Raw genomic sequence first — 22,453 nt, 5'->3', positions numbered from 1 at the left:
ACCATGTTTGCAGCACCCAATGCATAGTGATATTCAGAGAAGACACCAAAAAGGCCAGACGAACCCCACCTGATGGGTTCCACCATGCCATTTCTCCACACTAGCCATTCTGACTCCTCACTCAGATGTGGGACAAGCTGGACCACTCAGCCCAGGCCAGGACCCAGGGAGGAAGCCATTCAAGGGGAGAAACTCCCAGCCTGGTGAGGGAGCGGGCCATAAATCAGGGCCCACTCCCACCCAGTCGCTAACAAGCCGCTGCCTATCCGCCTACGTGGGGTCCCGCCTCAGGCTCCCACAGCAGCCCGGACGGCCAGCTGGCCAAGGCCTCCCCGGTGCCTTGGCCTATGCCCCCACCCGGGGCCCCCATAAAGATAGGGATATTTTTTTTCTTTTAGAAGAGTGAAAAAAGATATAGACCCAAATGAAGAGAAACACCAACAAAGGAGGAGAAAGGCCTGCAGAGTCACGTGGGGGCAGAGACCAATTGGGCCTCCGGTGGCCCCCCCCACCCACGAGGGGAGGAGGAAAGGACGATCGGACAGGGCCAGTTTGCAGTCCGCTGCTGCCCGCCCGCTGCTGGGTGAAGAAGTTTCTGAGAGCCCGCTAGCCACTGCCCTACCTGGGGCCTGGGAGCGTCCCCACCAGGACCCTGGGTGCCCAGTGTCCACTCTTATCCGGCTGAGAATTCTCCTTCCGTTCAGTAAGTGAAGGCCGGGGCCCAGGCCTCTAATGGCCAGCCTCCCTCCTCAGTGCCTTGCTCCGTCCGGCCTAGACTGGCCACTGCCTGCTCTACAAAATGACCAGTGCCCACCAGTCTGGGCAGGGAAAAGGCCAGGGGTCTCTCTAGATCCATCCCCCCATTACAATACCCCTCATCTTTCCTATGGTGTGTTACAGAGGAGCTAGGCCTACGGCGACAGACCCAGTAGAGTCTGAGGGTGGTTGGTGGTGTCTTAGAGGTAGCCGGGGGTTCCTGAAGGTGTGGTGTTCTGTCTGTCCTGAGGGTCTCTTAGGTTTGTCTTCTGGTCTTGGGGGTCTTGTTGTCTGAGTGTCTGGGTTGCATCTATGGAGATATCTGAACCTCCATATGTGTATGTCTGTGTTTCTACTGTCAGGGCCAGTGTCTATTTTGTTTCCCTGAAGGGCTGTGAGTCACTACAACGGTATACAGGAAAGGGGGCACTCAGTGGAGCCCTGGAGGAAAGGGCTAAGACAGGCAGAAAGGTAGAGAGCAGCTCGGTGCCCAACCCCCATCCCACTAGGGATTTAGCCCAGAGGAGTGTCCACAGTATCCAAGATGCCCCTGGTGGGCTACTCTAGAGATGCCCAGTCAGGAGCCCAGCCCCCATTCCTTCATCCCGTAGCCTCCTGGCCTCTGTGCCTAGGTTCATCTGGTGGCTTTTGTTTTGGTTTTGTTTGTGTTTTTGCGATGCTGGAAATGAACAACGGCAGAGCCTCACACTGGGCGTGGTCTACCATTGAACCCCATTCCCTCCCCAGTTTCACTTTCTGAGGGTTTCTATCTGAAGGGAATTTGTTCATAAGCCCGTACAGCCCCTATCCCTGAGGTTTAAGTTCTCAGTGTGGGGAGAAGGCCTGGCTCTCTCTCTGTTTACTACTCATCCACTTGAGCCACAGGATTTCACTCAACTCAGCTCTGTAGGACCGAAGGGAAGAGACTTGCCTGAGCTGGGACTGGACAGCCAAGTCGGTCGGTCAGATTCGGTGGTGCTTCTCTCCATCGGGTGAATGACTTGAGAGGTTCGCTGTGCTGGGTCTTCAGCCGTGTCCAAGCACCCTAGTCGAGGCCCCACAGAAACCCGAGCCACGGGTGGGATCCACACAGAGTTTTGAATGGGTGGGTCTTTGCAAAGGCATGACTTGCTGTGCTTCCCCACTGAGGCTTGCTGGCGTCCATTTCCAGCCCTGGCACTGACTTCCACCCCTGGTGGCTAAGGAGCCTGGGCTGGATTGAGTAGGCCTCTTCAAAGCTCTCTCAACCTCAGTTACTTAACTTGCAAAGCCGTGTGGTCTGGTGCACGTTTCCAGCCCAGAGCAACAGCTCCGAGGCCTCACCCGCCGAGCTCTCCCCTCCCCCCTCCCTAGCCACAGGGGCGCATGGGTGCAGCCCCCACGGCTTCGCTTTTCTGCCTCTGCGCCCATGGAGCTCCGGCCGCTTACCAGACCCTGGGATGTCGCTGAGAGGGATGCCTATGCTTCCCATTTCCAGACGAGCACCCTGAGGGGGACTCCTGGAAATGGGCTTCGCCCCCGAACTCTTGCTGTCCACTGCACCGCATCCATTTTCAGCCACCCTCTGGATTAAGAAACAGGGCTGGAGTGGGTGCGTGCCGCCCGAGTAGGCAAATGTGGCAGTGCTGATTCAAAAGTCTAGTTTCTGCCTTGCCCACCGCCCCACTCACGCCCTTAACCACTCTCACGCGGCCAAACGAGCAGCGTTCAGGCCTTGGCGCCCCTAAACTGGACTAGCAAACGGGAGCTCGCCTCCTCCTTGCGCAGGGGGAGGCCCGACGCTTCCCCGCGCAGGGCACCTGACCGGATTCCGGGGTGCTCAGGGTCCCCAATTCTCTTAGAACTCGCGGGCTTCGGAGGATCGAGCTGGGGCTGGAGGGCCAGGAGGTGAGGGTGAAGGGCGAGCGGGGCTGGAGGGAGGGCAGGGCACAGGCCAGGTTGTGGGGAGGACAGGGACCGCGCCTCCGCCCCCGGATACCGCAGGCGCGCATATAGAGCGGCCACCCCGGCCCCGCGCGGCGGGTTCGCGAAGCGCGCAGTGCGGCGGAGGGGCCCGGGTCCCAGGTGCGCCTCGAGCAGCCCCGCGGGCGGCGGGCGCGGGGAGGCGGGGGCAGAGCGGGACGGTCTCCCCGCCCCCGGCCCGAGTGGCCGTCATTGCGGGCGGGCGGTGCCGAGCCCGGGTGCGGCTTCATCGCGGGCGGCGGCGTGGTCAAAAGGTGCGGGGCTCGGTGCGGGCCGAACGCGGGGTGCTGCTCGCCGGAGCGGCCTGGGTGGGCGCCGCCGTCGTACCGGCTCTCACGTTCCCGGCCACGGCTCTCGGGATCTGGACTCTCCGTCTGAGGTCTACCGCAGCCTGTATCCCACTCTCTGTACCCCGTCTCCGCCGGAGGTCTCCACCCCACGCCCGCGACCCCGCTGCGCCCTCCACGCCCGCTCCCGGCCCGACGTCTCGGCTCGCCGGTGGGTGCCGTCGCTGCGTGGCTTTGTCTGCGGACCCAGCGGCCCGGCGCCAGGGTTCTCTGCTTCTCAGGGTCGGCCCCTGTCCCTCCACGGGGCCACGCCTGGGAGCTCTGCCCGCGCCGCAGCCCGCCGAGAGTCTGTCTCCCCATCCCCGACCCTCTCGCTGGGCACCTCGTCTCTCCAGGTTTTCCGTTTGTGTTTCTGTCACTCTCGCTGCCTCGGTCTTCCCAGGGTGTCTCTCCTTGCTCGGTGTCTCTCACTGTGTCTCAGATTCTGTGTCTCTGTGGTTTTCTCGTTGGGCCTGTCACTCCTAGCCTCTGATCCTGTCTTTTTCGTTACCCATCACTGCTCTCTCATCTTTTTACTATGTACTGCATATCGATCTTTAGGTCATCTATCAGTCACCGATCATCATTTGTCCATCATCCATCTCACCTATCATTTATCTATCATTATCTATCATCTATCTACATAATCTATCAATATCTACCCACCTACCTAGCTAGCAATCAACCATCTATGAATCTCTCCCAGTGTCGTTGGCACGGCTTTCTTGTCCCCGTCACCCAGGATCCCCTCTCCGTTGAGCAGTTCTGGCTGGGGTGTCTCTCTGTCTCTTCTAGACTTAGGTCTCTGTTGGGCCCCCACACCACTCCAGCTGTGTGCCCTACTTCGCCCTGGTTCCCTGACGTCTGTCTTCCGCGCGCCCGAGCCTATCTGATTTTCTCAGAATCGGGGTTTTGTTCTCAGACAAACGAATCGGGATGGAAACGCATCGAATCCGAGGGTCCCGGATCGGGCGCGGCAGAGGCGGCGAGGAAGCAGCCCTGGAGCGCGGCGGGTGGCTGAGCTGCAGCGCGGGGATGTGGCCCGCAAACCCCCGCACCCGGCCGGTGCTGGGGACCCCCTCGCGTGCACAGACCAGGGCAACCCCAAGCCGGTCGCCGTCGGCCTGCGCTGACCCGATCCTCCTTCCACAGGCGGACGCCGCGGGCATGGACTATTCGTACGACGAGGACCTGGACGAGCTGTGTCCGGTGTGTGGTGACAAGGTGTCGGGCTACCACTACGGGCTGCTCACGTGCGAGAGCTGCAAGGTGAGTGCGAAGCGGGAGCAGGGAGGGTGTAGGCTGCGGGTGGCAAGGGTGCGGGCGGCGAACGACGGTCGGGACCTGGCGCTCATTCCCTTCCTCTGGAGCAGGGCTTCTTCAAGCGCACAGTCCAGAACAACAAGCATTACACGTGCACCGAGAGTCAGAGCTGCAAAATCGACAAGACGCAGCGTAAGCGCTGTCCCTTCTGCCGCTTCCAGAAGTGCCTGACGGTGGGCATGCGCCTGGAAGGTGCGCGTCCTGCACGCCCGGGACCCCTGACTGCTGGCCGCCCCAGGGAGCCGCGGGCGGGCCTGGGAGAGGGGCTGAGGGGAAAGCGGAGCAGTTTCTGGATCCAGGTGATTGGCCCCTCGGCGTGGCGTTGGGGCCCCAGCTCTGCAGGGAGCAGAGGCAACTAGGGAGTCTAGCGCCAGAAGAGTCCCTGCGTGTAGGGCTTGCCTGGGCTCAGTCCCAAAATATCAAAAGTGAGACTTCAGAGTGTGGTGATCCATCCCTGCAATCCTAGGACTCTGGAGACTGAGGCAAGGTGGTTGCCAGTCATGAGCTGTGTATTGAGATCCAGTATCCCCTCCCCCACCCCCAGGGAGGTAAGCCTTTCTCCAGGACAGAGCAGAGCCCCAATAGAACCACTGTGTGAGAAGCTCCCAGATGTCCCCATAAATTCCCCCACACCAGCCAAAGCCATAGCTCTCAATAACTTGACCATGTTCAAATCCCAGCTTTATCATTTGTAGGCTGGGGACTTCTCTGAGCTGCAGATGTCCCCATTTGAATAATGAAGTAAAAAAGTAATGCTCACCTTGTGTTAGTAGGAGGACTGTGGGACTGTTGGGGAGGGGGGCTAAAAACAAGCGGGAGTTGCCTGCTGTGAGGAGAAAGACTCGGCAGGATAGCTGTAACTGTCTTTATTACCACACTTTCTGCTGCTATTTGTCCATCGCTCTTCAGACTGTGCATCTGTCTGTCTGTCTGTCTAAGTGTCACAGGAATTGAGATTCCTTCCCATGCATTCAGAGTCCAGCCCTGAGAAGGTTGGGGTGAAGAGTGGCCAGAGCTGCCTCTCCCCCTTCTGTTCTGGTCCAGAGAGGACAGCAATGGTCCATCAGGAGGGACTCAGACTCAGAAAGTGGACAGTCATAGCTTCTACCCTGCTGGCCCCAGCCGGGCTGAGCGCCCAGCCGGCAGCTGTTGGCTAAAGTTTTTGCAGGGAAGGCCCTAAATGCTGGGGGAAAACTATGGCTATATCCTGCTACCTAGAGAGGGAGTCGGATTGAAGGAGGTACCCCGTCCTGTGTCCGGAGCCCTCATGCATAGGTCCAGGTCCTGAGCAGGCAGAGAGCTGGCTATCGTGGGTGGCAGCCGCCAGGGGAGCAGAGCATGCTGTTCACCTCTGACAGGAAGATCTGTGTTGGGCGGGCGGGCTCCCAAGCCTTCAGTTCTGTGGAACACCACCCCTCTCTCCCTTTTCTCAGAGCTTGGGTGGGGTCCTGTCTGAGCAAGGGCTGGAGCCACACTGGAGCTGCAGAGATGCACCTGTTGAGTCTGGCTGGTGACACATTCTTGGCCAGGAGAAAAACATCTGGTCAGCAAAATAGATCCCCTCCTCCAGCACAAAGCCAGGCTCACAGTAGACTGCAGTGGGGGAAGCTTTGTAGAATCATGAAGGCGCCCCACTGCGAGCAAAGCGGACTGGGGGCCCTTCGCTTTCACCCTCTCCCTGTCAGAGCCTGGACTGGGCACCTGAACCCAGGAGCGCTCAGCCTGAGGCATTCATATGGGACAGGACAGGACATTCTGCCTGGGGGGAAATCCTGAGACTTCCTGGAGGTGGCAACATTGGACTGGGTGTTAAGTAAATGCAAGAAAAAGAAAAGGGTTTCAAGCGGAGGGGAGGGTGGGTGAGTGGGCGGAGGGGAGAGAGAAGGGGGTCACAAGAACGTGGAGAAAGGCCTGGGGTGCCGCCAAGGCTGTTGCTTTCAGCTGTGAGCAGAGAAGGCCACTGAACAGGGCTGGGGGCGTGGTATATGCGTGTGTGAGAAGGACATTTGGGGGGGGGGGAAGCTCTGTAGCAGACAGTTGGGAAGGTAGAACCTGACAGACTGCTCCTGCCCACAGCTGTGCGTGCTGATCGAATGCGGGGCGGCCGGAACAAGTTTGGGCCCATGTACAAGAGAGACCGAGCCTTGAAGCAGCAGAAGAAAGCACAGATTCGGGCCAACGGCTTCAAGCTGGAGACTGGGCCACCGATGGGGGTGCCCCCGCCACCCCCTCCCCCACCGGACTACATGCTACCCCCTAGCCTGCATGCACCCGAGCCCAAGGCCCTGGTCTCTGGACCACCCAGTGGGCCGCTGGGTGACTTTGGAGCCCCATCTCTGCCCATGGCCGTGCCTGGTCCCCATGGGCCCCTGGCTGGCTACCTCTATCCTGCCTTCTCTAACCGCACCATCAAGTCTGAGTATCCAGAGCCCTATGCCAGCCCCCCTCAACAGCCAGGGCCACCCTACAGCTATCCAGAGCCCTTCTCGGGAGGGCCCAATGTACCAGAGCTCATATTGCAGCTGCTGCAACTAGAGCCAGAGGAGGACCAGGTGCGGGCTCGCATCGTGGGCTGTCTGCAGGAGCCAGGCAAAAGCCGTTCCGACCAGCCAGCGCCCTTCAGCCTCCTCTGCAGGATGGCGGACCAGACCTTTATCTCCATTGTCGACTGGGCACGAAGGTGCATGGTCTTTAAGGAGCTGGAGGTGGGTACCTCCTCATAGCCCCGGGCCCCTGGCTCTAGCTACTAATCTTGGCTGCCCAGCGTCGCCCTTTTGATGGGCAGTCCTGCCCAGTGGCTTCTTCAGGCAGTGTCTGGGGCAGTACCACTGCATGGAAGGAGGGCATTTCTGAGGTATCACAGCTTCCTGGTGCTCGCTGCCCGCCCCCTGCCCGTCCATACCTCTCCCTCTCCCTTCAGTCTCTCTCTCTCTTGGCGTCTTTCACTCTTGTGTCCTCTCCCTGGCTGTGGTCTCTCCGCACCTCCGTGTTCTGCCAGGTTGTGCTGCTCTTCCAGTTGGCATTGCTACTGGCAGGCTCCCTCTTTCTCTGAGACCCTGGGCACCCTCAAACATTTGCCCCCAAATCCCCAGCCTATGTCAGAAGTAGGTCCCTTCATCCTAGTCTCTCATTCAGAAAGAACACACCAATCCCACCATCCTCAGTTGTCATAGATGTGGCTCTGGGTGTATGGCTTTGTGTGTCTGTGGACCTGAGCACTACCTAGCTAATGCGATTTACTACCCTGTGATGATGATGATGATGGTTATGGTGATGGTGATGATGGTGGTGGTGGTGGTGGTGGTGATGGTGGTGTGTGTGTGCAAATGTGTATGCACGAGAATGTAGGATAACTAGATGGAATTCCTGCCACATGCAACTGCCCTCCCCCCTTACCTCAGTGCCCTCTTTCTCCCAGGGTTAGTGCACATGAAGGTAAAGAAAGTGGGGATCACAGCAGGAGGGACTAAGGCTAGCAACAGGAAGAACTTTCTAGTCATTTCATCTATTGGTGTGAAGCCCTCGGGCCTGAGAGCTGACTCTGCAGTGCCCTACCTAGCTCCTTACGTGCACCACCCCCAAGCCGCCAGAATCCTGAGCGAGACTCACTGCTGCCTGGCTCGGGTACAACCCAACCTGACCCTCCTAGGTCAAGCCCCCCTGGGTGTTCTGCGGCTAGCTATAAACAGCAGGCCGCTGCCCTCCCTGCGGGAAGCCCTGCAGCCTTGAGCGGCTGTCTCTGCTGACGTCACTCTGCCTGGGCTTCCTTTGGGCGTGTGGCCAGATGGGCTGGGGGCACTGCCTGCCTGCCTGGCATCGAGGGGAGGAAGGTACAGCATGGGGGGCACCTCAAGCTCTGACCCAGGGGTCTCTGGGAGTTAGGAACTGATGACTGACTAAGGCCTGCCATGACTAAGGACATGCCATGTCTCTGTCTTGGGGTGACTTCTCTCACTGACCCTTTCTAGGCCAGCTGAGGCAGGAGGTAGATATTGGTGGACAGTAGACCCTCTACCTGCCCTGTACTGAGTGCTCTGGAAGATCTCTTCCCCCCACACCCCCCAAGATACTGCGGGTGTCTCCTGAAGTCTCTGAACAGAGAGTGGAAGCTAAGCGTTCCCAGCTTTCCTGGATCTTGGATCCAGGGGCAGGGCACTTCCTCTGGCCGACTTCCTGGTTTGGGGGGGGGGGGTCATGCAGGATGGGAAGGGCTTTTGTCTTAGCGTTGCTGAGTGTTTTTTCCTGCTTCTGGCTTCTCTGTGGCCCAAACCTTCCTGCTTCCCCTTCCCAGAACCTGTGAGAGGAGCCCAGGGATCTTAGCCATAGCCAGTGCTGCTTCTGAGGGACCTTGCAGATAAGCCCGAGCTCCCGGCCCTCACAGCCTCTCCTGAGCCAGCATGCTTCGCAAGGCTGGGGCGTGTGCGTGTGCGTGTGTGTGTGTGTGTGTGTGTGTGTGTGTGTGTGTGTGTCGCAGAGACCAGGCATGCAGGTCGGAAGAGTTGAGGCTGCCCAGTGAGCTGGTTCTCACCGAGCCATGCGCAAATTTTAGGCCATGGGAGAGGGGGCTCTGTGGCTCTGTGACTAGGGCAGCCTCTGAGATGGGCCCCGGGGACGTGGGAATGGACTGGGCTCAGGAACCTGCAGGGAGGGCTAGACGACATGTGTAGACTGTCAAGGAGCAGGTCCCTGGGGTCCTCATGTGGAGAGAAATAGAGGACCCGGGGAAAGCGCTACCACATCTGTGGCAGTCAAAGGCTTCTCTGTTGAGGGGGTCAGAAGGCAGGCCAGGGCACACAACCTGTGGACTTAGCCAGTAACTCTGCTTCGCTGGCCTCAGTTTCTTCATCTGTAAGGTAGGAGGAGCCTAACTAATATTTTCCCGGAGCCTCGTAAAGGCTGGGTGAGCTAGAACAGGTAAAGAATTTGACATGTAGCTCAGAACACAAGAAGCCCTACTGGAGTCCATTCCTCCCCTCTGGACTGCCCCTATTTGTAGCATAAAGAAGACTCTCCATTCCCAGGACGAGCATAGGGAAGGGCACGCAAGGCCCACACACCTCTGAGCTCTGTAAAATGGGATCCACTTTGCCCCGGTGGTGTACCAACTTGTTACCCGAACAGTGGTAGACTCACCTTTACCTAGGAGGCCATCTTGACGTGGGTCCCTCCTCAATGTCCCACTCTCCTTCCCCACGGAGGCCCCCATGGGCAGCAGATAACTGCTCAGATAGATGGCTTATTGAGACACAGTAAGTCTGTCAGTACTGGGCTGATAAACAATTGCTCAGCCAGGAGTGTGCCATGGGCAGCCATGGAGTGTCAGACCCTGAAGAATTACTGAGCCCGTTGGCCTTGGCTGCCAGACTGATCAGACCCCAGGGACTCCAGAGAGGCCTGCTGAGGGAGAGGTCAGTGCAGCACCATCAATACCCTTCTTGGATACAGACTGCACTGTCAAGGTTCCAAGATTTGTGGTGGGCCATAGGAGGACTCAACAGGCAGGCTGGGCTGGCCAGGGACCCCAAGCCAGGGCTGCAAACAACCTTGTTCCCAAGGTGGCAAAGGGAAGGTGGGAGCCTTCTTCTCATCCTCTTTAGGACGAGAGATGCTCTTACACACTCGGGTTCTTGTGGAGAGCACAGGCAGCTGCAGTAGGTTGGAGTTGGATGTCCGTGTGTCCATCTGCCCACCCACAGGAAGAGATAGGCATGACGGGAAAATTTGCCTGGCCAAAAGGAAAATGGAGCCCAACAGGTTCTTTAGAACCTTTGGAGCTGGTCCAGGTGTCCCATGCTCTCCCCAGTGCCACCTGTGCCTGATTGTCTCAGTGCAGAAGAGAGAAGAGTGTCCTTTCCTATCACAGATCAGGAAATTACGGTTGAGGAGAGGGCATGGCCAGGTGAAGGACTGGAACACTGGGTCTGGCGTGCTCAGTGTAGCCTCATGTGCAGTCTTCTCACCAGGCCCCAAGCCGAGCCACCCAGCCCCACAGCTGAGGTCTGGGTAGAGTCTGCTGCAGGGCTGGGCACCCAGGTCACTATGACCTCTCTGCCTTCTGCCAAGGCTCAGTCTGCTTATCTGCTAACACTCTATCATTTCTCCTGCCCCGCTTCTTCCATCTGGGCACAAGGGTATCTGCGCCTATGCCTGGGATGGGGGCAGAGCATGCGCAGCCCTGCTGGCCTCTTTCTGGGTCACCCACATGGGTGTGTATTTATTTTGTTGCTTTTTCCACCCAGGTGTCCAGAAGTTCTCAGGGGCCCCCAAGAACTTCCCAGATCCCCCTGCCTGGTGTCACCTGGGTGATTCTGGCTGATTGTCTGTCCCATGAGTATCTGTCGCCTAGGCAGGCACGAGAGGCTCTGGCATTGTGTTTCTGGAGTTTTGGTTTACTCCTTGCAAAGAGTGGTGTGAGAGAGATGGGGGTAGCCTGCGGTCAGACGCTGGGTCTCTGTTCTAACAGTGATGGGGCTCAGGACAGGCAGAGGCCTGGGCTTGGAACCCAGAGAGGAGGTGGGTAGGGACCGGCACCCCTGCCCTGTGTTGGACCGAGTGGGTGGGAGGGACCCTGAGGAGCCTGCAGGACTTGCCGGCATGTTCTTTCCTTTTGTCCTCTGTCTTTGTTAGGATTGCTATGGCTATCCTGAAACGCCATGACCAAAATCAATTTAGGCATGAAAGGGTTTTTTGGCTTACATATCCTGAGCTACAGCCATTGAGGGAAGCCAAGACAGAAACTCAAAGTGGGCAGGAACCCAGAGGCAGGAGCTGATGCAGAAGGCAAGGAGGACTGCTGCTTACTGGCTTGTTTCCCGTGGCTTGTGCAGCCTGCCTCTGTATAGAACCAGGACTAGTTTAGAGTGATGGTGGGTCACACACACACACACACACACACACACACACACACACGCCAATCACTAATTAAAAAAATGTCCTACAGGCCTGCTGACAGCCCAACAGTATGGAGACATTTTTTCCAGCTGAGGTTCCCTCCTCTCAGATGACTCTAGGTGTGTCAAGTTGACATAAAAGTAGCCCACACACCTGCCCTCTCCTTTCTCAACACCTGCCCGAGGACACCCCAGGGAAGACGGAAAGGCTGCTAAGCTGAGGACAGAGCTAGTTTTTATGTCTAGTTCTCTCTCCTTGGGCCTGGGTTTGAGGGAAAGATGGATATTTTATGAAGCAAATGCCCCTCATCAGCCTCTTGCTGGTACCTGGAGGACCAACAGTGGCAGAGGGAAAACCAGTCCTGACCTTGCATACTCCAAAGTACCAGGAAAGACAGGCACGGATTGGTACTCCACAGGGTAGTGAGAGATTGGGTTTGAGCAGGGCTTCATGGGCGAGGTAACCAGTCCATAGGAGACTCTGAAGTCCTGGTGGCAAGGGGGACAAGGGGGCAGGTTGTCTTCTATGCCTCGTGGTAAAGAGCATGGACCTAGAGCCACACTGACCTATACAACCATCGGTGCCTTGCCTGAGCTCAGTGTTCAGTCTCTTCTCTTTGTAAAGTGATGGCGACTATCAGCGGGGTTGACATGCAGCAAGGTTGGTAGTCGCTGCAAGGTGTGGCCCAGGGAGAGATGGAAGTATCTAAGCCAACCTCAGTCCCATTCCTGGAAAACCCATGTGGGGAAGAAGGGAACTGACCTCTACACACACACTGTGGCACACACACACACACACACACACACACCAATAAATTTAAAACAATTATTTTAAAAAGAAAGGCCTTTGGGCTGGGCAGGGAGGGGGAGGTGGTGACTATGGGGCAGTGGGGGAGGAGAGGTTAGGTGTAGGGCGTGAGCAGGAGTAACAAGGCATCCCTGGCTGCTGTTCTCATGGCTCTAAGCAGAAGCTGCTCCTGTCAGGAGCATCTGCCTGTTCTGTGGGAGGATGCTATGACCCCAGAGCTGGGGGTACTCAGCAGGGACTGTCTTCTCCTGCACTCCAAGGCCCAACTGCACCCTGATGGTTAGAGTCTACCTTGCCCATTGTTCTGTCATTGCTGCAGACAGCTGAGGTATCCATGAGCCAAGTAGCCCCTCTATCTTTCTCAGGAGCCTCTAGGTACCTCTACAGCTCCCCCCAACCCCAGGGACCCTTCAGGGGGCAGCCATGATCACAGGCCCTCACAGGGCATACAGGGTGAGGGTTGGTCTTCACAGCATTAGCTCCTAGTCTTTGCAAATGCCTGGGGGTGGGATATGGGCCTGACCCTCTCCAAACACTCGAATCACTGAGAGACTGAGAAAATGGAGGTAGAGAAAGGCTCTGGGATGTGTGTGAGGTTACACATCTAATGAAAGACTGAACTGGGTCCTGAAGAAGGCCCTCACTCGGCCCCAGTGAGGTAAACAGGAGGGCAGATGGGACCATCTGAGACTTTGGGTAGAGAGCTGAGAGAAGGGCCCAGAGGACAGTCCCCAGCTGGACCTCTGCGTGATTCTTCCCGACAGGTGGCTGACCAGATGACACTGCTGCAGAACTGCTGGAGCGAGCTGCTGGTGTTGGACCATATCTACCGCCAGGTCCAGTACGGCAAGGAAGACAGCATCCTGCTGGTTACTGGACAAGAGGTGACTCAACTGGTCCAACCCCCAGCCCTGCATAATCTCAGGCCTCTCCAGGCTGGTTTGGGATACCCCAAATTCCAAATTCAGGGACATGCACTAGCCAGAGGTCTCTGTGTTCTGGGACCTGTTGAGGAGCCACAGTGTGAAAAGGCCAGTGGAAGTTCTTACAGGAGATAACAGTAGAATTGGGTTTCCCCCAAATAAGGCAGAGTTGGTCAGCTGGTACTGAAGTGACAGGTAGCAGTCTATGCTGTCACACATGTGAAAGCTGTAGACTCAAGGACCCTGAAAAGGGGTTCAGAGTAGGGCCAAGGGACTGTGGGGTGGCAAATGTGAGAGATAAGGCTCCAGGCATTGCTAGGGGCTGGTGAGCAGGTGAGACCTTGTAGGGTCTCCATTCTCTTAAATGATGAATGAATGGATTAACGAATGAATGAATGAATGAACACAAGAGAGGGTGAAAGGCCCAGAGAGCTCAGACTCAGAATTTGGCCCTTTTAGATCAGAGAATGTAACATGACAGGAGTAGGAAGCCGTGGAGAAGGCCTGGGAACGCCTGAACTCCGTCCCCAACAGGAGGGACATGAGGGTTGCCAGTGATGTGGGAGAAGGAGCCTGAAGTGCTGGGGTCTGGTGACACATTTAAAGAGGACAGCACAGAGGTGGTGAGAGGAGATACAGGGAAAAGTAGGAGAAGAAAAGGAAACTCCTGGAGACAGGAGAGTGGCCGCAGCAGGGGACACAGGATGAAGAGTGGGCACAGTTGGTACTGGAACAAAATGTAGATCAAGGTCCCACTTCCCTCCTCCTGCCTCTCAGGACCCATGTCCTCATCTTGGGCTCATATCTCCCATGTTTCAGGCCATTGGAAGAAGGAACGGGGGATGCTGGTCCCAAGGGGTTACTCTGGGCCACAAGAGCGCAAAGGCAGGACCTGGGGTATGAGTGAGGGTACGCGGACTGCGGGGACATCTGGGGTGTAGCCAGCCACCTGTGTTTGATTGTGTGACTCTGCACATCCAGAGATGCGTGGGTGTCCATAGCTGCCTGGCACAGTGTGAGCACGAATGCATATGCAGGTGTGCACCTGTGTTGCTGAGAATGGCCACTGAAGGGCAGGAGCGGGCGTGGGTGTGCAGACACGAGCACCACAGCTTCAGAGAACAGGGAACAGCCTTGTGAATATATCTGTGTGTGTGTGTGTGTGTGTGTGTGTGTGTGTGTGTGTGAGTGAGAGAGAGAGAGAGAGAGAGAGAGAGAGAGAGAGAGAGAGAACAAGAGAGAACAAGGTAGGTAGTGATGAACTGGTTCTTATATGGTGGCCATTTCCTGTCATCAGCAGAATCACCCCTGCTGCCTCCTCCCCAGGGAACAGCACTTGTCACAGTCACCTGTACAAGAACTGTTCACACTACAGGGCCGGAGGCAGTCCTTTGTAAATAAAGAATCCTTCAGCTCCCCAGGGTTCCCGCTGCCGGGTGCCTGCTCCAAAGCCACTAAACACAAGGCCAGCCCTGGGTACTTAGCTTGGTTCACCAGATGGAACAAAGCTGACAGAATAGTGATCCTGAGGCTCGGTGTTCCACTCAAATCGCCCGTCAGAACCTTCTGCCCCGAGCCCTCTCACCCGAGTCCCTGTCCCTCTGCCCACCTCCCTGACCCACCCCTCTGCCGTGCAGGTGGAGCTGAGCACGGTGGCCGTGCAGGCTGGTTCCCTGCTGCACAGCCTGGTGCTGCGGGCCCAGGAGTTAGTGCTGCAGCTGCACGCGCTGCAGCTGGACCGCCAAGAGTTCGTCTGTCTCAAGTTCCTCATCCTCTTCAGCCTCGGTGAGTGGTCTCGGGAGGCTCTGCAGAGGAGGGTGGTAAAGACACTGGGGGCCCTACTGTGGTTAGAAAGCCCAAGGGATAAGGATCCTCCTTTAGTGAGTGTTACAAGGGCACCCTGTGGTCAGGGCCTGGCTGCTCCCTGGAGGGACTGTGAAATCCCAAAGGCTGAGATGCCTTACTTTTAACAGGGTGAGGCCCTTTCTGAACATCTGATTTGTTTCTGGCTAATCATGTTGGAAATTGCTCTTCCTACCTAGCATGCTTAAATGCCTGCTGCATTTAGGACTCTTTTCCCTGGCTCCCATCCAGGATCCCTACTCTCCCTAAGTCCCTGAACTACAGAGACCCGAGTTCTGATTCTAGATCCCCCCCACCTGTGTATTCATTCATTCATTCTACAAACATCTGCTGAACATCTGCCTGGTGCCAGGCACTGGAGGCAACGTAGCCAATGGGAAAGACCCCAGCTGCTGCCCCTCAGAGCCATCCACTTAGGGGACAGCAAGTGTCTTATGAAGGGCAGAATGCATAGATGGGGGACCGCAAGGCAACACGATCCATCAAATATGAAGGTATGCCTCAGAGAACCCAAGTCCCAGGATAGAGAGCTTGGGAGAGAAAGTCTTAGTGGGTGAGTTGGGTGGAGGATTCTTCAGCAGGGAAGCAGTTTTGGAACAGGAGGGAAAACAGAACAGAGATATGTCTTTGTGGTGGTCTGGCAATGATGCTTCCTAGGACTTGGAAGAGTTTGGAAACAGAGAGAAAGGAGCTGGTGAGGATGTCCAAGGCTCAGAGTTGGCCTACTTGCCACGTCCACGTCCACATCCACGTCCACGTCCACGTGGCTAGGGACAAGGGCCTGGCTAGGGTTCTACAGAGTGTTAGGAAATGACCATAGTGAAGTTGCCATCTTAGAGTGTAGCAGGGCCTTAGGGGCCCTGGCCAAGCTTGGGAGGATCTTGGGTGGGGATTCTTAGCTCCAGTCAGAGCTCCAGCCGCTCCCTTAAAGAGAACCCCACAGCTCTCTTTCTCCCAGAAGCAAAGGGACTAAGTCCAATTGGACATTGGCCTCCCTATTTCCCCCCGGGGCTAGGCTCAGCACCCCACTCCCGTCCGCTGTACTAACTTCACCTCCAGTAACTTGGAGAGGTGAATGCTAAGAGTGGGGAGCATGGGAAAAGCTTGTCTAAGTCCATGGCTGCCTGGATCCTGACTCCGGCTCTATGCAACTGAGCAAGTCACTCTCCGAGCCTCTGTTTCCCCATGTGTGAAATTACATCCGTAAGTGTCCTTGACATGCTGCAAGGACACCATGAGGTCATTCCACCACAATCTTGGCCCCCAGAAGTTCGTGCTCGTGTTCTTTATTAATCATCATCATTGAGTTCATAAACAGATGAGCCAGAAGGACCGAACAAACCAGCCCCTGCAGGCTCAATCTTTAGTCATGCTCTGTGTCTAACCGAGGGCTTTATTGTCTCAGGCCCAGCCATGGCGGCCAGCCTGGCGTTGTTGGGTTGAGGTTGCAGGTGTCAGAGGCACAGGAGACAGTGATTCTGGAACCTCAACCTACTGGATCCTAGAATGAAGGGACAATGACAGAGGCACACTAGGTCACAGAGTCCTTGGAAAGAGACTTTGTGTTAGGACAGGAGGTGAGCAGTCTAGTATGATCAGAGTTGAGGCAACTCTACTGGGTCGGGATGCAGAAGGAACAGCCTGTTGGAAGTTATGGGGAGGGGGAGGGTAGAGAGGAGGCCACAAGGTAGATGGGGTGAACTGTGCTGCATGGCGTTGGTTATTGGGTACCTTGAGCCTTCCTCTGGAATGGCTCCCACTCTAGGAATAACGTGACTACCTCACATCTGCCTATCACCATCTAAGGTCCTTCCAGCTCCAGCCTGGGGTAGGTCAGTAGGTTGATAGATGGAGCCCTGCCACAGGCAACACCTGTAGCTGGGTGATGGTGTATGGCCCTCTGCCTCCGACACGCAGGACTCCTCAACAGAGCTGAGCTTTCAGGAAAACTAGACCTCAAGACAGGGCTGGCCACCTGTCCACAGACTTCCAGTCAGCTTGCGTGTTGTACCCTCAGCATCACCGCCCTAGGCTGGGTAGCCTCAGCCCCAGGCAGTAACTGTCACCCACCCCCCACCTTGTTCCCCCTCTACACACCTCCTTCTCGCCTGTCTCTGCAGAAGGGTGCCATTTGGCGTCTAAATAGCATCTCAGGCAGCTCAGAGGCAGGTAAGGAGGCTTAATTAAAATTAGTGCCTCTCTCCTGGCAATCGCGGTGTTTATGAAGATGGGCCCGGCCGGCATTGTTCCCCCGAGGACTTAATCGAAGCTTAATGGATTGACCTAACATTCGATTTCCTGATTCCCATTGAGGCGCACGGCAGCATTCCCTTAAGCGTTTGCAATTTACCCACCGCTCCAAGCCAACAAAAGACGGACTGAATAGCAGTGCCACTCGAGGGGCCATTGTGCGCGGGGGCGCCTGCCTGAGTCACTGCTATTGGGACAACATTCTTTATGCCTCGCTGGAATGAAAGGATTATTCAAATATTCAATTAAACCGTGAAAAGGGGGCTTTTCTGAGATCCCGGGGGCCCCCAGCTCGTGGAGCTGGCGGCTGCTCCCAGGGTGGGGTGCCATCTCCCATCCCCTCCGCCTCCAGGGAGGTGGGCACTGCAGGCTCGGGTCCCAGGCTGGTATTCAGCAAGGGTCCCTGTCCTGACCTGCTCTACCTTGCAGAAGATAGGTTCTGAGGCAGCTTCTGGTTGCAGAGCTGGGGTCTGAACCCCTTGGCCCGTGAGGGGAGAATCTCCAGGTTCTGGGACGATGCCTGTTCCTAGGTCTAAAGGCAAAAGGTAGCACACTCAGTGTGACATGTCTGTATTCCATCCCTTAGACTGGGTGAGCTGAGGAAAGTGGAGCAGAGTGGTGAACTGATCTAAGGCTTCCAGGTGAGGGAGAAGTCGATCTAAAGTCCGACCCAGACCCAGGGTGGGATCTTAGACTAACCTCATAGGTTGCAGAGAACCTGGTTCTGAAACCTTCCAGCTCTGGGAAGCCCAGTTCAGCCCTGCTCACAGCAGGAAGTCCTGCAGCTCCTAGAATCAGACAGGCTTGTGTCTGCGTCCTAGCCTGCAGTGTGTGGCTGGTCTAGGCACAGTCTTGCAAGATGCACTTCTTGCAGTCTAGACGTCTGAAGGGAGGAACCAGGCTGGCGCCATGCTGTGGATCCCAGCCCTGGCCTGTGGGTGCTGTGTCTGTCTATCCACGCAACAGCTGCCTCCGTGCCTCGGGGCCATGGAGGTCTTACGAAGTGGGAACCGAGAGTCCAGGGGCCTTCTTAGAGAGGGGCTGTCCCTGAAAGTTGTCCTTGCCTTGCACCCCCCCCTTCTACTCCACTCTCCACTCTCATCCCTGCTGCCTGCTGCCGAGAACAGTAAATCCAGGTAAAGCTGGAAGCCCAGGTCCTGGTGTCTCCATCCCTTCCATCTGAGCAGCATCCTGGCCCATCCTCCTCCCCTGCATCTCTTTCTTCTGAGCCCCTTTACGGGGTAGCCTTGAGACAGACCCCGTCTTTCTCCTATTAAGAATGTCAGAACAACCCAGGGACAGTATGGGGGTGCTGGCTGATGATAAAAGATGGGGAAGGGCTTGGGACAAGGACAGATGGGATCAGTAGGCATCGCTCGCTTCCAGGAGACCAGCTTGGTGGAATGACTTCCTGTGGTCACCTTAACATGTACCCGGAGCCAGGAGGCTAGAAATCTGGGCTGCTCCGTACAGTCGGGTAGGTGTTGCTGTCCAGGGACACTGAGGCAGGAAGGACTGGACTGGAATGTAGGAGCATCTCTCTAGGCAAAGGGAGCTTTTTTCCCCCTAAAGGGCATAAAGATGTCTGTGAGCTGGTGGCTATCCCAGAGAGGGGAGGAAGAAAATGACCCTAGCTCACTTACTGGGGAGTGATGGGAGCCGAGGTAGAAGCCAGCAGCTGCCAAATCCTGCCATACGACAACGCAGGCCCAGCTCCGGTTTCCCTAAATCCATCTTTGGACAACACGGGCCTCAGCGGGTATGCTGGGGGCGGCTGAGGATCAGGGTTGCCAGGCACCTCAGCTTTCCTGGCGCAGTGGGTGTTAAGAGGGATTAGAGGGCCAAGAGCGCATGCTGGACAAACTCCCCCACAGTAGAAAGACAGGGGGTACCTACCCCAGGGAGGAAAGCCGAGGAGTGACCCATCTTGTGAACCTCTGGAAGCAACAGCCCAGCAGAGGCCAGGGTAGGCTGTGAGGGCTGGGGCTGATGTTAATTAAACTCCTAAGCAGGGCAGGAGCTGATTGAGGCTGAGAGTTGGGACAGGGGCTTGGGCGACAAGGAAGGGACTCGGACACTCTGTTTCCAGCCCCCTTCCCTGAGGAAGGTGACCTTTTATGCAGAACAGGCAGAGACTCTTGCACAGGGCAGCTCACTCCTAACCAACTCCAAGGGCCTCCTTTGTGTCTAAGGCCCAGGATGCTCCTCTCACGCTGCAGCCCCGGTCTCACTTGGTCCTCACTGAGCCACCTGCTCCTCTCCCTCTCACCTCGAGCTGGGCGTCCATGTCTATCCTCAGCTTCGTGGCGACCATTGTTCTCACACAGCGCGTCTGTGTGGAGAGGGCTAGTGAGCCAGACTGCCTGCCTGTTCGCCTGCCCCGCCTTCTTTCCACCCTCCCCCAACCGTCTCTTTTTATTTTTTGATAGTATAGGGGATAGGACCAGGGCCTGTGTGTGCCAGGCCAACAGTATGCGCTAAGCGACTCTTTGCTTCAGTGCCATTTTAAATTTATGTAAACGGCTTTGCCTTGCAAACCTTCAGTTCTTCCCATTCTCTCTGGCCTCCCACTCTGCCCTGCTTTTCGACACGGCTCCATGTGCTCCAGGTGTATCCAGTCCACAGCTGCCCAGATGTGACCCACCACGAACAGTGCTGCAAAGCAGCTGACCCCAGGGTTCCCTGACTGAATTTATGGAACCTCTTTCCAGGGCATGCCCAGAGTGCTCGTGGGTCTGACACCTAAGACAGGCCCTTTGGACAGTGATGCTGATGGTGATGTCTATCGGGGCAGGAGTGATGGCTTTGAAATGCTTTCTCACACACTGCTACCTTATATCCTGGGAGAGACAAGTGCACCCCATTTCATAGATGAGAAAATAGAGAGACGTAAACACCACACTATCAGTACATCTGCTGATGCTCCTGACGATCTTGACTGTCAAGTATCCATGGTGACAACAGTAATGATGACTGAACCAGTGATGTGGCTTAGTGATTGGTGATAGTGGTGGCCATACTGGGGATAGGACACAGGGATTTTCTAGGTGTGGTGGCACATGCCCTTCAGAGAGAAGCAGGTGGATCCCTGTGAGGTCCAGGCCAGCCAGGGAGACATAGTGAGATCTTGTCTCAAAAAGAAAGAAAACAAACAAACAGAAAAACCAAAGACAGAGAAGGCAGAGGAAAAAGATTGGGGACAGTATGCAAGTGATGTCAGCGATGGTGGCCACAGGACGGGGATAGGGAGATGGCCACTGAGAGGCTCATAGCAGTCTCTGCGTCCACAGGTTGGTATCCCCTGGGACTGTGGTGGTATTGGTAACACTGGTGACTGTGTCAGCCTAACTTTGTTGGTGGCACAGTGACAAGAGGGTGATGGGCTGCTCCCGTTGCAGATGTGAAATTCCTGAACAACCACAGCCTGGTAAAGGACGCCCAGGAGAAGGCCAACGCTGCCCTGCTGGATTACACCTTGTGTCACTACCCACACTGCGGGGACAAATTCCAGCAATTGCTCTTGTGCCTGGTGGAGGTGCGGGCACTGAGCATGCAGGCCAAGGAATACCTGTACCACAAGCATCTGGGCAACGAGATGCCCCGTAACAACCTTCTCATTGAGATGCTGCAGGCCAAGCAGACTTGAGCCTGGGCACCGGGCAGCCGGCAGTAGGCAGGGATGCCACTGCCTCCAAAAGACTCCTTGCATTAGGTGATCCAGGAGCCCTGTCCCTAAGCCCCTGCCCCTGAGCTCCAGAGCTGTGTGTTTGGGATGACGGGCAAGGATGGGCGGGAACTGGCTGGAGCAGGTTGCCTTCACTAGCCACTGGCCTGTGTCTGTCACTTGGACTGCCCCAAAGGGGTGGCTTCTAACCACTCCTTCTTCCATCTGCCCCCAGCTTTTTTTTTCCTGGTATCTGAGGTCCCAGGAGGAGGCTTGGGATTTCCTGATGGGCCTGAATGTCCCTTGGGTCAGAGATCATCCTTTCCCTCTCTCCTGTAATCAGAGGCAGAGGAAGGTCTGCGGGCATCATTGAGGGCAGAGGAGGAGGGTCTCCAGACTCCCCTGAAGCAGGGAAGGAAGTCCACTGTTGTAAACTGAGTTTGTGAAATTGGGTCCCTAGAGGACACCGTGTGGGTGGGTAGGGCAAAAAGACCCCCTCCAGCCCTCTACCCATCTAATTCTAATCCACTACCTGTAAAAGGACTTTGTTGGGATCATCCTTCTCCCAGGTCCCAGCTACCCAGGGAGGAGGAGTCTGCTGTAGTCAACATTCCTGCCCTAGCCCTGCCCACCACCAGCTGGCTGGGCTGGTGCTTATCTGCAAGGTTGCAGTCACCAGGATTCTCTTCCTTTCACCTAGATAGTCCTTGGAAAGTATGTGAGAGAGAAACAGGCAGGAGACGGACAGAGGACTGAGCTGGGATATGGGGATTAGCACCAAAGCTTTCTCCTGACATCTCCTTCCAAGAGTCAGGCTGGCGTGCGGCCATCTTTGTGTCCCCCACCTCACTCCTGAGAAGAGTTGTTGTTTGCCCTCTGCCCCAGCCCCACTGGGGGAGCAACAGGAGGCCTGCAGGGGCTGAGAGTCCTTGCAGGTGGGGATGTGGGTGAGCCTAGGAGATTTCATGGATCTTTGTATGAGGACAGTGCTGGGGATTTTCTCATGGCTCCATCCTTTTGGGTCCCTTGCCACAACCCTTGAAGCTGGCCTCAGTTCCCTGGCTGCTGCTTTGCCTCCTAAAAGTCACTCTGCAGGGCCAAGCACTGGGGCAAGAGGTTAAGCCACCTTCTGTTTCAGACTGGGCATCCACTGTCTTTCCTGCTTTCACGTCAGATTTACAGCTTATGCTAGGCCTGCCCAACTGGACAAGGCTGTCTCCTCTCTTCTACCACCCTGACTCAGACCCCCACCTCTGCCCCTGAGATGCGTGCGCCCACCAAGGCCAGAGACCCACAGCCCCAAGACAAGAAGTGCCCTTATAAACCCCTGCAGCCCTGAAATAAATTTTGCAATTAGTTTCCAGTAGCATTTGTGAGTTTGCATTCCAAAGTGAGGTGCAGTCCCTGGGGAAGGTTCTGGGCGGGAGTCATGGTCTGCCTGCTACCAAAATGGTGTTCAGCTCAAACCTCTGCGAAGGGGCGCTGTTGAAATGGCTCAGCAGGGAAAGGTGCTTGCAGGCCTGATGCCCTGAACCCACATGGAGAAGGAGAGAACTAACGCCCATAAGTTGTCCTCTGACCTATGTGCCACACACACACACACACACACACACACACACTTAGAACCTGTACAAGGCCAAGCCACTCAACATTCCAAGAAGAACTCACATATCCCCTACTCCTGGCCA

At 56.3% G+C, this 22,453-nt stretch overlaps 1 protein-coding gene across 5 annotated transcripts; it reads left to right on the top strand.

The window, feature by feature from the left end:
* Positions 1 to 516: 516 nt before the first annotated feature.
* Positions 517 to 22,131, top strand: Nr5a1 (nuclear receptor subfamily 5 group A member 1). 5 transcript variants are annotated; one of them, XM_052182418.1, is made up of 7 exons: positions 517 to 703; positions 4,197 to 4,313; positions 4,418 to 4,559; positions 6,444 to 7,072; positions 12,830 to 12,949; positions 14,626 to 14,773; positions 20,500 to 22,131. In XM_052182418.1, the coding sequence occupies exons 2-7, from the start codon at positions 4,212 to 4,214 to the stop codon at positions 20,745 to 20,747; spliced, it is 1,389 nt and encodes a 462-aa protein (XP_052038378.1). In that variant the 5' UTR covers positions 517 to 703; positions 4,197 to 4,211; the 3' UTR covers positions 20,748 to 22,131. The 5 variants fall into 5 exon arrangements, with proteins under 5 accessions (XP_052038378.1, XP_052038382.1, XP_052038380.1 ...); XM_052182422.1 differs by lacking the exon at positions 517 to 703 and adding an exon at positions 1,566 to 1,861; XM_052182420.1 differs by lacking the exon at positions 517 to 703 and adding an exon at positions 2,755 to 2,820.
* Positions 22,132 to 22,453: the final 322 nt, after the last annotated feature.

Source organism: Apodemus sylvaticus, chromosome 5 (assembly GCF_947179515.1).
Source record: "Apodemus sylvaticus chromosome 5, mApoSyl1.1, whole genome shotgun sequence".
In the NCBI taxonomy this organism is placed as follows: Eukaryota; Metazoa; Chordata; class Mammalia; order Rodentia; family Muridae; genus Apodemus; species Apodemus sylvaticus.
The sequence above is the reverse complement of the archived record's forward strand: the minus strand, read 5'-3'. Positions and strand labels throughout refer to the sequence as shown.